Below are 19,127 nucleotides of genomic sequence, written 5' to 3' on the forward strand. Positions count from 1 at the left end.
TTTGACAGACAGATAGAGAATTACCTGAAGTATATATAAGTCAAGAGGATGTCTTTCGCAGACTTTTCTAGAAAAAGTTATAAGGGGATAAAGTTATGAAAGCACGAAAACCATGCTTATAAGCATAACTTTTGTTGAAACCCTACTTCCTGACTTTTGGAGACCGCTTCTTTTGATTTGTTTCTTGCTGATAGAAACTCTAGGTAATTTGGTATTTATTCATATAAGCAAAGGTACTGCTTTACACTGAATGTTATAGAGAAAAGCGTGCGTCAAAAGTGTGCGGTTTGGTGTAAATACGCGTGTGTGACAAACTTATTGGGGCCACTGTACCGAGTATGTTGTTTGCCGGGTAATTGTGCCGAACATGGTGCCCGTATACATCCCGGCATGCTCTGGTATATTGCGAAAAGGGACAGTGGCTATATCTGTCCCTCGGCTTCGTTGTGCAGATATATAACTCTGCATCAGCTCAAGTCTCATTCTCAACTCGACCCTAGGCCTTTCGTGCAACCCGACCGAGAATCCTGTGTGAAAGCAATGGTCCACAATCAGGTAAAAGCGAGTCTCAGGGATGCGCCAACTGAGGCCCCAATCGGGGTTACCAAAGCTCCCTGGTCCATGGTAGCCATGGACGGATCTGAATGTGCACATTCCACAGAGGGTCCACAGTGGGGGCACAGGGTCATACAACACGAGGTCTGGATCTTTGCCGTAGGACAGACGAATATCATTCCATGTCTCTAAGCCCCAGAGGTTGGTCGCGTCAAGGTTTCGGTGTGTGCAGCACCGCCACGGCGATGGACTGCCTGTGCTCCGGACCGGATGCAGCACCCGCTCACAATAGGCAGAATATTGGGGATCCTCGCGCCTTGCCAGTGCGAAGCCCAACATCAGTGAAGACTCGAGGTATGTCCGCTCACCATTAGAGGCTCTGCGAGAAAATTCGATGGTCTCTGATAATCTTTTGATCGCATTGGTGAAATCATTGAGCTTTGTCCCATCTTCATCAAAGAAGAATTCAGCCATCAACCATTGTTGAAGAATCCATATTGCGGCGCACACCTCCAAGGCGACCTTGGCACCTTCCATATGCCGTTGGGACGTGCTTCCTTTTTCGGCATACTCGGACAGGGCAAGGACGTCAGGCGCCGGCCGGCTCTTGCACATCATTGTCGTCAGACCGTGGAACAGATGATCGTACTGGTCCCATGGTGGTTCGCATTCGAGCACCGCGTCCCAGAAGACATCGCTCATATCTTTCGTGTAGTCGATTGAGATCCGTTCGACTGCAGGCGTCGACGAATTGCCCAGGGGTGCAATTGCAAGTAAGGCGTACACAATGTCTCGTGGATCTGAACTTTTGCATCTGAGTTGGGAAAGAAGTTGCCAGAGATGCTTACTCTCTGGCGCCCAGTACTGCTCACTCGTAGGGGACCAAAGCTCCTTTCCCTCTCGGCATCGACGTATACGACGTATCCAGTCAACTGCTCTAGAAAACTCCCAAATCCCGTAATCATCTCCGCCGGCCTGGTTGGACCGGAGGACAAAAAGAAAGTGGTCGAGCGGTATCGACTGGCTCCCAGCAACCACCATCCCTTCCGTCGCTAATATAAGTTCTTGTAGAATCCATATACGCTCCCAATACGGGTTCGTGGTAGTTCTTGCACTGATTTGCTTACACACGGTACGAAGTCTTTTGACCTTTTTGCTGCGACAACGCTGAAGCGGGCGGTTCTGCTAGCCAACCAGGCCATATTCCTTCCGCGACCAAAGAGATGATTTGCAGGTCCTCTTCGTATGACGATGACCGACCGAGCCAAGCAATCACACATTTGGCTTGACGATAAACAATATCCATGTGCCGGACCTGTTTATCTCGTTCCTGGACGTCATTCTGATTGATGCACAATGCATCTGTCCAGTAGAGGTGGAATTCTTGTCCAGCCACATATGTTTTAGGAACTGCCACAGATTCTCATGGATGCGATGTATTCTACCATTGACGTGGATCGTTCGGACTGGAGCAGGATCGCCCCAATAGTATGAGAGAGCTTGATACGGCGGAGGCTCTTTCAAGTCTGCATGATGCATAGCCAAGGTCAATTCGTTGCCTATCAGTCCGGGAAGCAGCTCGACCAGACGAATTGACGAGACATCGTTCAGAGGTCGATGTTGGTAGATGTCCGACACCTCTGACAGTTGCTGTGGTCGACTCCAGGCCTGTGTGGCATTTCCCGGCTGACCAGAGTGTATTCGTTTTCGTCGTGACCGTGCGGCAGGCATGTTGGCGCTTCGCCAATGGTTGAGGACCAGGCTGTCCACATCGTGTTCTCAAGATGTGGGAAAGTGACATACATGAAGGTTGTTATGGAATGATGGAAAGAGGCTGTGCGGGGGCAGTGTTGGTTAGGCATCTTACCTGGGTTCCTCGCTTAAGGGAGAATGCTGGCGAATGAAGAGCTATCACATATCAGGGAGCCATCAAGCTTGCCGTACAGCAGGCGTAGCGTATATATGCTATGTACGCCACCGTAGTGTCTCCGGCAAAGCACTTCGTCTGGTGTGCAGACTCCTTTTCCTCATTTTGTGGCAGAGCACCAGACCTCACTCAACCCTGTAAGCTCTTTTTTTTTTACCTCAAAATCCATACTACAGCTACCCTCCAACTAGAGCATCGCTTACCTTCAGCAGTATATGCCGATCACGCGTTCTGCTTTTCCTTGCTCCGCACTCCGCTCCCCAAACAGGATATATAGCCTGAATTCATTCTTGAGGGGCTTTAGCCGAATCATGACCTCCACCGGGGTATTGCCTGAGACTGCTGTCGGTAATGAGGCACCGAACATCATGTCACCTCCCTTTTAAGGCTTCGGTACGGCAGATCACACTTCGCCAGCCAATCGAAGGTGGGCGTTCTGTTTGTGGAAATCCGAAATAGGATTAAGACGACTCAGTCAATACCCGGGGCATGGGGTTAAAATGCTTCAACCCCCGAATGAGGCAGCCACCCACGTAAGTATATATAGTTCAAGTCCGCTCCTGGTCTCTTTCAGTCGGTGTAGGAGAAGTCGTGGTAGGTCATCCAATATGTTGTCTTTAAGCTTCTTCTTGACATTTGGCCTCGTCGCTGCCGAGACCGGCATCAATGCCTGGCTCCGGTATGCTCCGCTGCCATCTGCGATGTCCCATCCTACTCTACCTGCCAGCATCGTTGCCCTAAACACATCAGCCAACAGTCCCGTCGACACTGCTGGTTTGGAGCTACAGAAGGGTATATCAAGCATCTTTGCCAAGAATCTCACCATTGCCAGCCATAGCAGTACCTCGGCCTCCATCGTGGTCGGCACTGTCAGCGAATATGCTTCTGCATATGGGCAGTCACCCAAGACCCCACAGCTTGAGAATGACGGCTTCTGGCTCAACACGACCGGACCATCTGTTCAGATCCTCGGCCAGAATGAGAGAGGTGCACTCTATGGCGCATTTGAATACCTGTCGATGCTTGCTCAGGGCAACTTCTCCAAGGTCGCTTACGCCTCCAATCCTGCCGCTCCAGTTCGCTGGGTCAACCAGTGGGACAACCTTGATGGTTCCATCGAGCGAGGATACGGCGGCAACTCCATCTTCTTCACCAACGGCCTTGTTGTCAACACCACCGACAGAGTCTCGCAGTACGCCAGGCTGTTGGCATCCATCGGCATTAATGGCGTAGTAGTCAACAACGTCAATGCCAACTCCTCTCTCCTATCTCCAACCAATGTTGCAGGTCTGGGCAGACTAGCCGACGCTTTCCGACCTTACGGCGTGCAGGTGGGCATCTCCTTAGACTTTGCTTCGCCAACCGAAGGTCTGGTCTATGGCAATCTCAGCAGCTACGATCCTCTCGATGCCGGTGTCATAAGCTGGTGGCAGAACGTTACTGACACAATCTACCGCACCGTGCCCGACTTCGCAGGATACCTGGTCAAGGCCGACTCTGAAGGCCAGCCAGGTCCGTTGACCGACAATCGCACGTTAGCCGACGGCGCAAACTTGTTCGCCAACGCACTCAAACCTCATGGCGGCATTCTGATGTTCCGCGCCTTTGTCTACAACGATATGATCAATGAAACCGACTGGAAAGCCGACCGCGCAAATGCCGCTGTCCAGTTCTTTTCCGGCCTGGACGGCAAATTTGCGGATAATGTCATCATCCAGATCAAATACGGTCCCATTGACTTCCAAATCCGCGAACCCACATCTCCGCTCTTCGCATATCTGCAAGACACCAGCACGGCAATCGAACTCGAAGTCACGCAAGAATACCTCGGTCAACAATGCCATCTAGTCTACCTCCCTCCATTGTGGAAGACGGTCCTCGATTTCGACTTGCGCAAAAACCACCAGCCCTCACTCGTCCGCGACATCATCACAGGCAAACGCTTCAACCGACCATTAGGCGGGTCCGCGGCCGTAGTCAACGTCGGCCTCAACGATACCTGGCTCGGCAGCCACCTATCCATGTCGAACCTGTATGCATACGGACGTCTAGCTTGGAACTGGGCCGAAGACCCAGAAGCAATTCTCCAAGACTGGACACGCCTGACATTCAGTCCCGACCCAACAGTCATACAAACCATCACCAATCTATCCATGTCGTCGTGGCCCGCGTACGAGAATTACAGCGGCAACCTGGGCATTCAGACGCTGACCGACATATTGTACACTCACTTCGGTCCGAACCCCGCGTCGCAGGACGGCAACGGCTGGGGCCAATGGACACGCGCGGACGGTAAAACAATCGGCATGGACCGGACTGTGAGCAATGGCACAGGCTTCTCGGGACAGTATCCCCAAGAGATCATGGAGATGTACGAGAACATCACGACCACACCCGACAATCTTGTCCTGTGGTTCCACCACGTCAATTACACGCACCAATTGCACTCTGGGGAAACAGTCATCCAGCACTTCTACAATGCACACTACGCGGGCGCAGAGACAGCGCAGACTTTCCCCACGCAGTGGGAAGGTCTGCAAGGCAAGATCGATGCGGAGAGGTACAATGAGACGCTGTTCCGTTTGACGTACCAGGCTGGCCACAGCATTGTGTGGCGTGATGCAATCACCAGATTCTATCACAATCTGTCGGGCATCGCGGATAGCCAGAGCCGCGTGACCCATCATCCGTGGCGCATTGAGGCCGAGAGTATGAAGCTGGAAGGGTACATGCCATATACGGTGTCGCCGTTCGAAACCGCGAGCAATAATACGGCGATCGTGACGAGCTCAAACTCGACGATGGGAACGGCGAGTGCGGTGCTCACATTCCCAAATGGCACGTATGATGTTGGCGTGAACTTTTACGATTTATTGGGTGGAGAGTCGAAGTTCAATCTCAATATCAACAATGACTTTGTCGGGCAGTGGACAGCGGATAACGTCGAGACTGGCCGGCTAGGTCATGCGCCGTCGGTGTACCTTGATGGGCATTCTGCGACGAGAGTCACGTTCAGGAATGTGACGATCAAGAAGGGTGATAGGCTTGAGATTACGGGTACGCCTGATGGTATTGAGCCCGCGCCGTTGGATTATGTCGTCTTCTTGCCTAAGGGGGTGGTCGACTAATCGGTACGAAGAGATGGGGATGGCCGGTGGAGAGGAACAATGGAACAGATGAAGAAAGAGCCCGAACGCACTACGACGCCACGACATCTCTAGGTAAAAGTTTGCAGGATGATAGAAAATGCAGTATCATACGATATCTCTCGATGCTGGGCTTGAGCGGCCAAGTGCCAAGTGCCAACTTTATTATCATTGACCCCTTTTGGCGCTTCCTGGTACTACCAGCTTCAGGTCGTTGATCCACATGTATCGACCTAGCAGGGCGTAGAGATATCGAGTCCAGGTCTCCAGATTCTCGTGCTGCTCTAGCGCAGAGACGCTTTGACGCCACATCGACATGGAGTTGACGGACAGTACTGAGGTGTCACTTGCTGTGTATTCTGCACCTGGACTGAAGAACAGTCTTCGGAGAGCGTGCGTGAGAGTCGTGAGTGGTAGATCCGCTAGCAAGCTGTACTTGCGGAGGACGTTGACTGTGGTTAGGGTGTAGACTGGTGGTGCTGACTCCGTGTGGGAGACGTAGTTCCTGCAACGGTGAGTACGTGAGATCGTATGCAGTCCAGCAAGTTGAGACATACACGATAGCATCGCTGACTGAGACGTGGTTCTCGTGTCCAGTCACTCCACCGTCGTCGAAGGTGATTATCTGACAAGTCTAGCTTAGCTCGAGCATCTCGTTGTGAACGACAGGATCAGGTTCGCCGGGCTGTTGGGGACATCTGCTTACCGCGTCAACTGCCCATTTCATCACATAGCTCTTCACGGTCGCCTCGATCCTCCCACGGGACCAGACGACGTCGGCATCATCTACGTGCCCAGGAAGATCTCGCACATTACAATGTCTCTCTGCAATTCCCAGGATGTCGCATGCCTCGAAGAAATCGGTGTTGTCTACGTCAACTTGCCCATGGTGATCATCTGTAGAGGTGACGTAAGTACTTGACTTCAGAGCGCGTTGTTGGCTTGTTTGATAAGTACCTTTTGACAAGACTAGCAGCCTGGTCAACTTGTCCTGCTCAGGCCTGCTCGTCACGCGGAGGATGGTCGGACTGAAGAACAGGGTTGCATCACTCCTGTGAGCCAACACGATCAAGACGCGTTGTGCCTCATAGAGCTGCTCTGGAAATGGATTGCTCTGAGATGCGAGGAATACCCAGAGTAGGAGGGGAACGAGGATGAGATATGTGGTGAAATATGTGAAGATTTTGCGGAAGATGCGTGCCCGACGCGTGTACAAGAAGGGATACTTCTTACGCCATCTCCTCGGAGGCATTTGCTTGGGGTAAGAGAAGAAGCATATGAACCAGGTACCTGTTGCCCGTGCACTCAAGGATCAAGCAACATGAGGCCAGGTTGCTTGCTGTCGACCGGTGTCAGATAGGATAATAAAGTACTAAAGGGAGAGATTCGTCACCAATCGCTTGTATCTAAGGTTGTCGCCAAGCTTTTGTAGCAAAGCTTGTTTTGGAAGTGAAAAAGCTTCAATAAAAAATATCTAATTCCTGATACGAAGAGATTCAACATGGCTGCGTTGAAAGGCCATGCTAGCAAGGACCAGGAGAAGAATGTTTCTTGTTTTTGCATGCTCAAAATTGAATCAGTCCTCCCGACGCTGACAAAGATGATCCGGTTACCCAACGAGCATCATCGGTACAAAGGAATGCGACGAGAGGGGCCACATCACTGACCTCGCCGACTCGAGGCGCTGCTGGGGTAGAATCGATCAATGGCTGCATGTCCTTCAAGAATTGTTCGTCACTATTGAACCATTGATCTGCTGGATATTAGTTTGAGGTCTCAAAGAGAAGTAACAGAAGTCGTCACGTACCGGTGGCAATTGGTCCTGGGTTGACATTATTCACGGTAACCCCATATGTATGGCCCAGCTCTTTGGCCCATGTACGACACAGAGCTTCGTTGGCAGCTTTAGTTGCGGCGTAGACAGTCTGACCTCCAACTCCGAGACGCGCAGCTGCCGAGGAGATGAAGACGATCCGGCCACCTCTAGGAATATGTGGTAATGCAGCCTTGGTCAAAAGAATCGGACCCCGGACATTACAGTCGAAGTGTTGATTGTAGAAGTCCACGGTGGTATCGATAAGATTAGCTTCAAGACCTTGAGCCGCGCTGTGGGTTGAAGTCAGTCTTGGAGAACTCAGGTACCGACAGATGGAAGAAAACACTTACTTGTGGACCAAAATATCAATCTTGCCGTTCTTGCTCAACTTCAATGCAGCGTCCACAATAGGTTGAATCTGATCTATGTCGCTGACGCTGGCTTGAACTATGACAGCCTCCCTGCCGAGGTTGTTGATCTGATTCACGACTTCCTCGGCGCGCTTCTTGCTACCTTCTGACACATAGTTCACCACAACGTTAGCTCCGCGCTTGGCGAGGGTGACGGCGATCTCAGCCCCAAGGCCTCTAAGTTGCAAGCATGAGCGTCGTCGCTGGAGAGAACCAGAAGATATTATGCTTGCCTCGACGAACCCGTCACAATAGCGGTCTTGTCTCGTAGCGAGACCCCTGAGAAGTCTTCCGACATGTTCTGTTTGATAGCGTTATTTTGCGTGGATGGCTGTGTTGGAAAGAATGAATGCTTTGGTGGATGAATGACACATAATGCAGGCCAATATCGGACGGCAGGCTACTAATACTTCATTCTCAAAGACCATGCTCGTCGGCATGGATGGAGTGACGCAAGAGATCAAAGGCCCAAACAGATTACCGAAAGAGGCAGAGGCGCGCGCACCTACCATATCGGGAAGGTGAAGACTGTGGGGCAACTGCTGCAGTGCCTATCCTGACTGCGACTGGGCCTGCCAATGGCTTTGGTGGAAGCCTGCTTGATTGAACACATGAATTACACACAAGATGCATGTGGAGGATTGGAGACCGAATTCGAGTCTCTATCGACAAGACTACTCGGAGTGGCGGGTTGATGCGTTCACCCGAGCTTCGATCTCTGAGATCCGCACCGCAACTGCAATTTAGAGTGACTGGAACACGACATCACCACAACAATCGTCATAATGGCCAATCATGCAAGCCATAACGGAAATCTTGTCTCCATCAAGAATCTGGTCGTCCCAATCATGTGATATGTGATCCTCACCTGCGAAGCTTGAATGCGAACAAGCAGGGCCGGGTTCTATTGCTTGTCCTATACTGGTTGGATCTGATCCGAAACAATGGAGTATCAGCTAGCTCTTTACACGAACCCGTCATCCATCATGGACTCAGTTCATATTCTAGTAAGCACCCAGTAAGCGTTGAGCCGCCGAATCAGTGGGAACTACGTCTTGCAAGGGCTTCTTCACAGTTCAGTCCTCTACAGCTCGGCAGAAACAAACAACTTTACGATACACCTGATTAGAGCTTTGAAAGCCTCACGACTTGTGTGGCATCACTTCCCGCACCGATCCAGCCCTCTGATGCTGTCTCGTTTAGATGAATGACTCTGTTTTCCGCTCCAGACCGCCCGAGAACGTCGTCGCCCCAAAAGCCTTGTGCAACTTCGGGACGCCACCTCCAAGACTTTGCAAGCCTGGAATCCAGCTGACCACACATAAGGTCTGCAACGAAGCCCCCAATGGATGGAAGGTGCGTGAATCCGTGGCCAGAGTCTCCTGCAGCGAGGATGAGCGATTCATATCTTGGATGCTGGGTGATGAGGAAGGCTCTGTTGGAAGTATCAGCACACCAAATCGTGGCGGCGTGTGAAAACGGTCGGTCTGCAAGATGTGGCATAGTTTCAGACAGGAATCGTCGTATTCGTCGAGCTGACTCAACCGGAATCTTGTTTCGTGGTAGGGGCTTCGAGTAAGGCAAAGCATTGTCCTTGCCCTCTTCCGGAGTAACCCAGTTGCAATACCCAGGATACTCATCGCATACCTTCAGCTCAAGATTGTCTTCATCCGGTTCCATGAAGAAGCCTTTCTCAGAATGGAACAAGACTGGTAGGTTGCGGTACAATTTGGCCTCTTCAGGGGACATTTGAATATGTGCGAGGGTCCACGCGGTCGGTCGAAGTTGGTTTTCAAAGTCGAATATTTGAGGAGCATATGCCCCAGCCGCCAATATCACCCTGTTTGATGAGTGATCAATGCCGTCCGCCGTACGCACGCCCCTGACATCACCAGTCTGATAGAGTAGACTCTCAACCTTACCTCGAGCATTACCAAACACAAATTTGACTCCCAATCGGCCGGCCTCTTCGTACGCAGCTACCATCGCCTTGCGGGCATGGACCCAACCAACGCCACTTCGACGCAGCCAACCCTTCCACTGTGGAAATTCCCCTGTCAGGACTCCTGGAGGCATAGTGGCTCGAAAGTCCTCGGCCGTACTCAGCTCGGTGAAAAGATCTTTGTGGTGGTTGATCTCACGCTCCAGTGTTGTTTTGATTGCGGCTGTGGAGGATGCAGCAAGGATGTAGCCAACATCATGGAAGTATGGAGAAAACACCGGGTCGTTACGCCAGCCTTGTTTAGCAGCGGCAAGAAGGATTTGGGCAACCACAGCTTCGTCTTCCCCTCCAGAGAAAGATCCTACGGGCGAGTCAGTTGACAGAGATTCCACCAAAAATCAGAATGGTTGCAGAATTACCCGCCTCCAAAACCTTGTTGATATCATTTCCTGCCGAGATAATTGAAGGAACTGGGAAGGGATCGAAGACTGTCACATCTGTGTAGCCACGCCTGGCAAGATGCAGACTGGTGGAACAACCCCAGGTTCCAGCGCCCACGATTATGATGGGGTTGTTCTTTTCAAGCGGTGCGGGCATGGTGGTAGAATCTGCTGTGTAGCAATAGGTTGCTTCGACACTCTACTAGTTAAGTCGCAGTCATCTGAGAAACAAGCAAGAAAAGATTTGTAGATGCATTGCACATGTCGTCAATCACTAGGCTACGGGAAATGTTCACAACAGATCTCGGTGGCCAGGTCTCGCGGACCGCTGCCTGCCGAAAGTTGACTCTCCCACGGCACACCAATACCGGCAGTCAAATGGCACCTACATGAAAGGTTATCGAATTCGAGTGCCTGCGACACTGTGGAGTCACTGCTTACAACCTTGTACGGCTACTCATAGTGTCGTTCACCACTTTTATATCACAGAGATCATACACGCTCCAGTAGACTGCATTGCGTGAACAGCATAATCTCAACGTTTATTCGAATGGGCAAGTCACTCAATGAAGCTGTAGCTTCGAACCTCCGAGCCACGATTGACCGTGAGGTACAGTCCGGCGTTGTTCCCCCATTTGAGTACTTTGCTGCGGACAGAGATGGGGACATCATCTTTTCCCACATCTCGGGTACAAGAGGCCTTGGATCAAGCGAGCCGCTTGCCCTGGACACAATTTTCTGGATGGCGTCTTTGACAAAACTCATTACAACCATTGCCTGCATGCAGCTTGTCGAACAGGGTTATATAACGTTAGACGATCCGGAGCAAGTAGCGCTGGTCGCCCCGGAGCTGAGCAAGTTTCAGGTACTTCACCGCTGTGACGGCGGAGGCTTTCAACTTGAAGATCAGCGGAAGCCTATAACCTTGAGAATGCTATTGAATCATACAGGTACGTAGAGAGCAGATTGCTATTTACGACTGAAGGTTGACTGATATCTGGATTTCCATAGCCGGTTTTGGCTATGCGTTTGACGACCCCAGGCTACGAGACTGGTCACTGCCGGCCGGTATCGACGACTTCCACGCCGATTTCTCAGAGCTACTCCGGCATCAATTAGTCAACCAACCAGGGGAGAAATGGCAGTACGGTGTCGGACTTGACTGGGCAGGAGTCATCCTGGAGCGGCTCACCAAAACGACACTAGATGACTACGTACAAAAGCATATAGTTCAACCACTCGGTTTGAAAGACATCACTTTCGTGCCTACAGATTCCATGAAACAGCGGCTCGCATATATGCACCAGCGCCAACCTGATGGGATATTGCAGCGAACCGAACATATCAACCGACGCCACTTACTTGCGCATACAAGGAAAGAGGCACAGGCAGTATTTCAGATGGGTGGCTGTGGCTGCTTTGGCAGGCCTGACCAATATTGTCGTATGTGATGCAGCAATTGGACAGGGTAGTGCTAACACCCACAGAAATCATCGCCACTCTTCTCAATGGGGGATATAACAGCAAGGCTGGTGTTCGCTTATTGCGTCAGGAGACTGTAGAAGGCAAGTAAACCAACCATGCCCCCTACTTAGAACGACTTTACTGACATTTTACTAGTCATGTTCGAGGATCAGATCGCTGACAAGCCCATCTATACCTACAAGACCTGGGAGACGGCCAAACCTCTACTTGCAAACTCATCGCCATTGTTTCCGCCGCCGAAGGACGCAAATTCTGAAGACGACACAATGGGTTGGGGACTTTCATTTGCACTGACTCTCCGCGCTGGAAGCACAGGTCGCTCAGCGGGAACCGCTTCTTGGGAGGGTCTGCCCAATCTATACTGGTTTGCCGATCGTCAGAATGGACTGGGCGGCATCATTGCTGCTCAGGTTCTTCCATATGGAGGTATGTGCACTCTTGACCAGTCAGGATGTAATTGACTGATTGTGGGTGAAGACAAGCCTATTGTAGGTTTGTCTGAGGAAATTGAAACGGCGATATATAAAGCATACAGTCGGCCTGATTAATAGCGCGTGCTCATTATCACCAGACGTGATACGCGTCAATCTATGTTCAATCTTCACCACAAAAAATCGCCCCTGAAACATGACTTGCTAGTATACGTGGTGTAACGGCGTTGTTTCCCTACGTTAACATACAGTAGTCGTATCGTCCCGCTCGCCAGTACTGACGTGAGCTACTGTACTTTACGCGGTGCTCTGTAGGCACAACTTTGTCGACGTTCGCTGCACGTGTTTTATCATCAAGTATGTGCCTGCAAGCCAGGGCCGTAGATAGCTGCAGCACCAAAGCTTGATGTACAACCAAAGACCATTGCTACCGAGATAACCTTTGGTATGTACTCTGCCCAGCCGGACCTCCATGGACCTAGCATGCATCAAGGGTCGTTTCTGTTCGTCGGAAGTAAAGGGTGCAACACGAAGTGCGCCGACTGTGCGACCATCGGTGCGCTGTGTGCCACTGTTGCCCGACAGCGCTAGTGGAAGATAGAGAGCCGAGCGACTGTGGCGATCTTGGTAGCGAGTGCACCAGTTCTCCGTAGACGCTCCCCAATAGAACACCATCAACTGGTGATTGGGTGATTGTGGGTCTCAGCTGCATGTTCTGCCCGATTGGGAAGGTCAGTCAGCACGTAGGCCAACAGGCTTTCATTCTCAAAATGCTGGTCCCACGGGCTCTGATATCACACCGGCTATCTATTCAGAAGGTCTTGTCACTGGTCTTACCTATCCTGTCTCGATAGGTATATTCGACTGGCTCTTCCACACACGTTGTCTAGTTGTTCGAATATCTGCAGTCTTCCAATAATCGAGACAACATGGGCAGTATTGCAGGTCCCGGTTCAAGATTCCCAACTGGTGTCCAGGCCTTGCCTGTAGATGCACCAGTTGTGGACTTCATCGACCTCTTGAAGCGCGATGGCGGTGTCATTATCAGGAATTTTGTTCCTTTAGATATCATCGATCAGGCCAACAAGGAGATTTGGCCTCAAATCGAGAAAGAGCAAGCATGGAGCGGCGAGTTTTTCCCCGTATGTTTCGTCCCCGTCAACGCCTTTTTTTGGCAATGCATGCCCTGCACTCATGATGAAGTCAGAACACGTCGGACTGACAATTTGATTGCAGAAAGAAACTCGTAAATGCACTTCGCTTGTCAGACATAGCCCAACATACACCAACAGGTTCCTCATGCACCCCCTTTATCAAGCCGTTGCGGATCATTTTCTCACGACTCGGAACCACTTCTGGTGGGGCAAGTCGTGGAAAGAATCTGTCTCGAAGCCACAAGCACATACTGGGGCTGCCATGTGCATTGGCCCCGGTGCAAAGGCACAGCCTCTGCATCGTGATGATTATCTCCACCATAATGTACATACTGAAGTTGACATCTGGGACGACGGAAGAGACCGAATGCGAGAGAGCGCAGTGGGTTTGTTTGTGGCTGGAAGTGACACCTCCGTTGCAAATGGCGCCACAAGGTTCATCCCGGGAAGTCATCTCTGGTATGTTACACTGGCCTACTCAAGATCCCATTCGTGCAAACTCACACATGACAGGGGTAACTACGAGCGCAAGTCACCCCCGGACGAGTCACTCGCGGTGTATGCGGAGTTGAACAAAGGAGATGCCTTTTTCATGTTTGCATCATGCTTCCATGGCGGCTCCGCCAACACAACTACCGATAGCCACCGTCTCGTGTACAGCACGTTCGTCACACGAGGTTGGCTTAGACAAGAAGACAATGTAAGTCCATCGAAGCCTTTGCCTGTTCCCAATCGGGGTCTCACTAACTTCATAGATGTATCTTTCCATCCCACATGATGTTTTGATGCAGTATGATCGTAAGATCCAGAAGTTTCTAGGTTACTCTTGCTCAGACCCTGGTTGCGGGTTAGTGGATGACCTTGATCCCATATACCAGCTATATCCTGAGGAGCTTGCCAAAGCGGTGCCACAAGATTACTAGTACAAGTGCAAGCGGGCACCGCTCTTGTCTTGCCGGGGCCTGGAGACACATACACTACGAGAAGGTGTACGAGTAATAGCTGCAAAGTAGCTATTAGCCTGAATGGACGACGATATCGATAAAGAAAGAATTTTGTCTGATTCACGAGTCTTTATGTTATCGTATGGTGCAACCCGATATATGATGCTGATGTTGAAGTCTCAAACAATTCAGGCTTGGGATCGCCAGTCACAACAATTTTCACAGGATGTGGAGGAGTCTCATCATTTCATTATGGTACATTCAAGTCATGAAGGGCGTATAAATCCATGGAGCCCCCTGGGCAGTTGATCTCGACAGATAGAGTACCACTCATCTAGACAACTCTATCGGCAAGTGAGCATGTTGTTGTCACGTAGGACTCCTGCCCCGAGGAAAAAGCTTGGTGAGAGGTGAAACGAGCCCCCCACTCATGTCCTGATATGGAGGCCTGGATGCATGAACATATCTTGGCCTGGGTGGGCTAGCAGCCAGCGAAAGCGACCAGAGGCTCCGGAGCTGGCATCAATAGCAGCGACATCGAACCATATTTCAGTGAGTGCCATCAGATTCTGCTTCCAGAAGGAGCTATATGTTGTCAATTGAAGCGCACAAGGTCGCAGGACGCTGAGACCAATCAAGCTAGCTTAAATACTGTACAGTTGACTCCACAATGGACCGCAGCAAGCATCAGCTACAAGCCACAAAACGAAACTTCTCCGCAAGAAGAGCACCTTATCTATAACAGTCCTAAGCATTGACACTCACATACCAACCGCTCACAAGCTCGATCTGCGAGCTTTCAGGATACGCATCGGCTCAGACGACACCCCTAGCACTAGGCTCCCTTCCACGCAAACTTTACTGTTTGTCCTTTTTGCTAGTACCTTCTCCCGCAAGTTCATGGGTGGCATTGAGCATTTCCCAATCGATCTTGGGTCCCTCGAATTGGTGACCGTAGATAAACCATGAGCCGATCACAATAGCAAACAGACCGACAAGGATGGGCGATGTGTAGTTCATGGTTCCAACCTCCACTGGTATGGAAGGCGGCATACAGACCAATGCAGTGAGCACGATGATCCAGAGAGGTGAAAAGATGTTGCAGAAATACCCCACCCAGCCAAGGTTCACATATCGACGAGGGAGATGTGTGTTGCGTCCACGTATGACCAGGATAGCCTGAGGAAGTGCCAGAGTGATGTTGAGAAACAAGACAGCCGAGGTAATGATGGAGTTGAAGGCAGTCGAGCTAGCGAGGTATAGCAAGCCATAGATTGCAGTGAAGACGACTGATGCGAGAGTGGTCCGCACAGGAAATGCCAGCTTCTCATCGATGTGAGCAAAATAGTTCGAGAATGGCAAACCATTGTCGCGTGCGAATGCCCAGCCAATGCGTCCGCATTCGACAAACTGAGGGGGAAGGCATGCTGGAAAATATTGGTTAGGTTCCTAACACTTTCCTGATGGAGTCGGCAAGGACAAAGGAGAATGCAACTTACAGATATAGATCAAGATCAACCAGACAGTCAGGAAGATGGTGACCGGTCTATTACCAGTGGCCTCATACAATAGTTCAGCGGCAGGAAAGCCGGCGTTCATGATTTTGTCCATGTCCTTCATGACGAACATGAAGACGACCATGATGGGTACGCATGTAACGAACCCGATGAGCATGGTCAAGTTCCTTGGTCATCAATCAGTTCTGTGGGTCGAGCAGTAGTCTAGCTTGGACGCTTACATGGCTTGCGGGATTTGGCGACCAGGCGAATGCATCTCTTCTGCGATGTGGATGGCCGCATCAGTGCCGCCGTAGCAATACATTGCGTTTGAGATACCAAGCATCCACGCGGTCCCTGAACTCCATCCACTGCTCCCGAGCCCAGACTCAGTCATCAGGGATCCAGGGTTGCTTTCCTTTTTCATGGCTAGGAGAACGATAAACCAGACCGCGAATCCAATAATTGTCAGGTAGAGAGATCCAGTCGCGAGCTTTGTGAGAAATTTGGGGAAGATGAAAAGTGGTATGACTACCCAGCTGTCAGTCCAAGCTTCAAGATTCGAGGAGAAGATCAATTCCTACCAGAGAAGATAGCCATGCCGACGTATACCAGCCAGATTTGCCAGCTCGTGGGTTCGTAGGACGGGTACATGAATGCCGCCAATCCAGTGGCAGAAATTGCACAGAGAGACAAACCAGAGCACGTCATAATCCACCATGCAAGGACGGACATCCAGCCTGTTACAAAAGCACTGATGCGCTTGTACTTTGGCGCAGCAAGGATGTACACGAAGTGGTATTGGCCTTAAGCCTCGTCAGTATTGCACGTTCTGCGCAAGTGGAAAGAGTGATCGTTACCGCCGAGCATGGGAATGCTGAAGCAAGCTCGGACAGACCCAAAGTGATAATCCATTGAACAAACGTGGCGACAATCAAGGAGAAGATGACAACTTGAGGTCCACCATATCGAAGTCCCTGGCCGAAGTTGCTGAGTGCACCGACCCAGGAGTTTGTAATGCTGGAGTTCTTGTCAGCGACGACCTCGTGCGACCCACAGAACAGTGATACCTGAAGCATAGCCCAATGGACGACAATATCGAGAAGACGCGGGGCATAGCAGCTTTATACCCTTGAGCCCGAAGCATCGCATCATCAATGGCATCGCCGCTGCTTTCTTCCAATGTTCCGACTTCGAAACTCTCGACGGCGTGCAAGGTCTCGACGTTGGGCCCTGAGGGCCCCACAACTTCACCAGTTTTCTTGTCTTGATGCGTTTCAGCCATAGTATAACTTGGGAGTGGTACGACTGCTTTGTGCCAGCTTCCAGCACGGCCATCGCCTCTTTATAGTCGCCACGAGCGGAACTAATACCTGACCAAGGTGTGCTCAAGTCTCATCAAAGTCCTGTCGCCAGTACATGTTGCCTATAGGTTTAGAGCAAAGCAATCAATGGGAAGGTGTTGAGACTTGGGGAAGATAAGCAGTTGTGGCGCATCCGAACTGGGAAAAAGAGCCAGCCGTGACCAATCCTGATATCGGCAGCGACGGAACGTCGACAGTCTGATTGAGTTTCTATGCTCACATTTAGACCTCCGAGTGCTCGGCGTCATGGTCCCGGCAAAGTGTAATACGGCAAGGAGCCAATGAGAAAGTGCTTGATTCGAGTTCTCCAAGCCTCGTCCTCTCGGGCGCTCCTTACCTAATGCGGTATATGAGGCAGCTTGTAGATTGCGACGCCGCAGCAACATCTTCCATGATATGATATTGTCGCGGACGACAGCTACCCGAAAACTAGCAAAGGCTCCCACACATCCGGCGGCCATGTGTTCCCGTTCTTCGTGCCTTCGAGTCCGCGTTCACAAGCAGGAATGAGCGCACTGTCCTCGCAAACATGAAAGTTTCGACGAGAGCATCAGAAACAGCTGGTCTCGGAATGTGGCAATTGCGCTCTGACCCTGCCGGCAGGCAGCTATGATGAACACCCGCGTGCAATGGGCGACCTGGGATGAACATGTGCGTCGCTTTACAGGTGGCTCATCGCCAAGGAGCTTTAAGCCTCATGGTGCGGACACTCTTTGACGTGACATTGAGCTTACTTCTCCAATGTAAGTATATGTCGTGCGAAGAGACCTCACAGCAGAGCCGCTCATTGCGTATTCAATGACTCGAGCCAAATCGGGTGTAAGATGAAATTCGTCGCACTCCTGCATGTATGCCTGCTTGGCGAGACTTCGACCATGCAAACACCGTTCGCATTGCGAGTCGTGCGGCGTTTCAACACTCAGAGTGGATAGCATGACAACTTCTGATGAAGATGAGTCTTCGCAGGCTGAAGGGTGCTACTAGAATGGATATGGCCGTGGATTTTTGTCAAAGCGATAGCCGTGACTGCAATTGTCCTACGATGATGGTCGCTTGCGTCGCTACGCTCAGCGCATCTCATCTAGCTCAACGTATACACCCATATTTCGGAGCAGGATCCTATAAACCATCACTACTGGTCTCGAGTGCCAGCCACACCAACAAGGTTCCGATCCACCTCTTATTTTCACAGACTCATGTCCGTCTCGATTCTCTTCACCACTCGTGCCGGGCTGCCAACTGCCAGCGAAAATGGTGGGATGCTCTTCATGATTGTTAGGACTGGCGTGCATTACATTGGGAGGTTGACTTACTCTGGACACCACGGCCCCAGCACCAATCGTGCTACCTTTTCCGATTGTTACACCCGCCAAAATGATCGCGTTACCGCCGATCCAGCAGTCCTCTTCGATCACTACCGGCTTCCCAAACTCTGGACCCTCCAGCCCGTTTCGAACCTTGGGGTCGACTGGGTGTAATGCAGTATAGATACAGACATTGGGTCCGAAAAGAGTGCGAGACCCAATCGTGACCGGACAGGTGTCGAGAATAACTAGACCAAAGTTGAGGTAAGACTTTGGTGCCGCATGGACATTCAGACCATGATCAAGGGAAATCGGGCCGTCCACTGTGCAGTCCGTCTCGTCGAACTGAGCTGCATCTGCTGTCGAGTCCTCGAGCAATGGGGGCAAAGGCCGAGTATCGCCTACAATGCTACAGGCCGACGTCAATAACGCGTTACTTATGCAGCAAAAATGATGGATAGCTTACCTCCTCCACATCTTCACCTTTTCTCGCCTGGAAGCATCCTGGTTTGCATTGTAGAGCTGACAAGCCTTTTTACACCGCGTCCGATTGGCTTGCAAGTCTTCGTCCCATAGCCAGTAGATCTCGCCATCACACATCTTTCCCCATTCTTTGGAGTTTGCCATTTCACAGTCTTACAGAGTGAGGTGTCAGATGGCGATTTCTTGCGGCACGCCAAAGAAGATGAATGCAATGAAGACAATTTGACACT

The 19,127-nt window shown here is 51.0% G+C and overlaps 9 protein-coding genes across 9 annotated transcripts; 3 read left to right on the forward strand and 6 right to left on the reverse strand.

The window, feature by feature from the left end:
• Positions 1-12: 12 nt before the first annotated feature.
• Positions 13-2,286, reverse strand: EDD37DRAFT_689488 (heterokaryon incompatibility protein-domain-containing protein; the record flags this gene model as incomplete). The annotated part of the gene is made up of 3 exons (XM_062819980.1): positions 13-1,607; positions 1,687-1,965; positions 2,001-2,286. The coding sequence occupies 3 exons, from the start codon at positions 2,284-2,286 to the stop codon at positions 316-318; spliced, it is 1,857 nt and encodes a 618-aa protein (XP_062674605.1). The 3' UTR covers positions 13-315.
• Positions 2,287-2,639: 353 nt separating this feature from the next.
• Positions 2,640-5,714, forward strand: EDD37DRAFT_615040 (alpha-glucuronidase A). The gene has a single exon (XM_062815574.1). It carries the CDS (start codon positions 2,983-2,985, stop codon positions 5,608-5,610), a length of 2,628 nt encoding a protein of 875 aa, XP_062674606.1. The 5' UTR covers positions 2,640-2,982; the 3' UTR covers positions 5,611-5,714.
• On the reverse strand, positions 5,715-6,977 carry EDD37DRAFT_615041 (putative deacetylase LmbE-like domain-containing protein). The gene is made up of 4 exons (XM_062815575.1): positions 6,586-6,977; positions 6,335-6,525; positions 6,186-6,253; positions 5,715-6,133 (listed from the first exon to the last, which is right to left on the reverse strand). Exons 1-4 carry the CDS (start codon positions 6,878-6,880, stop codon positions 5,797-5,799), a joined length of 891 nt encoding a protein of 296 aa, XP_062674607.1. The 5' UTR covers positions 6,881-6,977; the 3' UTR covers positions 5,715-5,796.
• Positions 6,978-7,126: 149 nt separating this feature from the next.
• On the reverse strand, positions 7,127-8,241 carry EDD37DRAFT_17963 (uncharacterized protein). Its single transcript, XM_062809946.1, has 4 exons — positions 8,088-8,241; positions 7,795-8,031; positions 7,436-7,734; positions 7,127-7,381 (listed from the first exon to the last, which is right to left on the reverse strand). Exons 1-4 carry the CDS (start codon positions 8,150-8,152, stop codon positions 7,194-7,196), a joined length of 789 nt encoding a protein of 262 aa, XP_062674608.1. The 5' UTR covers positions 8,153-8,241; the 3' UTR covers positions 7,127-7,193.
• A 738-nt stretch (positions 8,242-8,979) lies between these two features.
• On the reverse strand, positions 8,980-10,398 carry EDD37DRAFT_684402 (FAD dependent oxidoreductase; the record flags this gene model as incomplete). Its single annotated transcript, XM_062819871.1, has 3 exons — positions 10,216-10,398; positions 9,176-10,157; positions 8,980-9,136 (listed from the first exon to the last, which is right to left on the reverse strand). Exons 1-3 carry the CDS (start codon positions 10,391-10,393, stop codon positions 8,980-8,982), a joined length of 1,317 nt encoding a protein of 438 aa, XP_062674609.1. The 5' UTR covers positions 10,394-10,398.
• Positions 10,399-10,786: 388 nt separating this feature from the next.
• Positions 10,787-12,324, forward strand: EDD37DRAFT_684403 (beta-lactamase family protein; the record flags this gene model as incomplete). The annotated part of the gene is made up of 5 exons (XM_062819872.1): positions 10,787-11,186; positions 11,248-11,679; positions 11,724-11,801; positions 11,857-12,147; positions 12,199-12,324. 5 exons carry the CDS (start codon positions 10,787-10,789, stop codon positions 12,267-12,269), a joined length of 1,272 nt encoding a protein of 423 aa, XP_062674610.1. The 3' UTR covers positions 12,270-12,324.
• Positions 12,325-13,081: 757 nt separating this feature from the next.
• Positions 13,082-14,229, forward strand: EDD37DRAFT_603645 (uncharacterized protein; the record flags this gene model as incomplete). The annotated part of the gene is made up of 4 exons (XM_062814668.1): positions 13,082-13,294; positions 13,389-13,765; positions 13,820-14,006; positions 14,062-14,229. The coding sequence occupies 4 exons, from the start codon at positions 13,082-13,084 to the stop codon at positions 14,227-14,229; spliced, it is 945 nt and encodes a 314-aa protein (XP_062674611.1).
• Positions 14,230-15,085: 856 nt separating this feature from the next.
• On the reverse strand, positions 15,086-17,200 carry EDD37DRAFT_689495 (amino acid/polyamine transporter I). Its single transcript, XM_062819981.1, has 6 exons — positions 16,817-17,200; positions 16,645-16,766; positions 16,331-16,552; positions 15,989-16,277; positions 15,750-15,934; positions 15,086-15,677 (listed from the first exon to the last, which is right to left on the reverse strand). The coding sequence occupies exons 1-6, from the start codon at positions 17,029-17,031 to the stop codon at positions 15,109-15,111; spliced, it is 1,602 nt and encodes a 533-aa protein (XP_062674612.1). The 5' UTR covers positions 17,032-17,200; the 3' UTR covers positions 15,086-15,108.
• Positions 17,201-18,177: 977 nt separating this feature from the next.
• EDD37DRAFT_603647 (trimeric LpxA-like protein) lies at positions 18,178-19,041 on the reverse strand (the record flags this gene model as incomplete). Its single annotated transcript, XM_062814669.1, has 2 exons — positions 18,178-18,823; positions 18,881-19,041. 2 exons carry the CDS (start codon positions 19,039-19,041, stop codon positions 18,178-18,180), a joined length of 807 nt encoding a protein of 268 aa, XP_062674613.1.
• Positions 19,042-19,127: the final 86 nt, after the last annotated feature.

This window comes from Exophiala viscosa (assembly GCF_022695815.1).
Source record: "Exophiala viscosa unplaced genomic scaffold EDD37scaffold_1, whole genome shotgun sequence".
In the NCBI taxonomy this organism is placed as follows: Eukaryota; Fungi; Ascomycota; class Eurotiomycetes; order Chaetothyriales; family Herpotrichiellaceae; genus Exophiala; species Exophiala viscosa.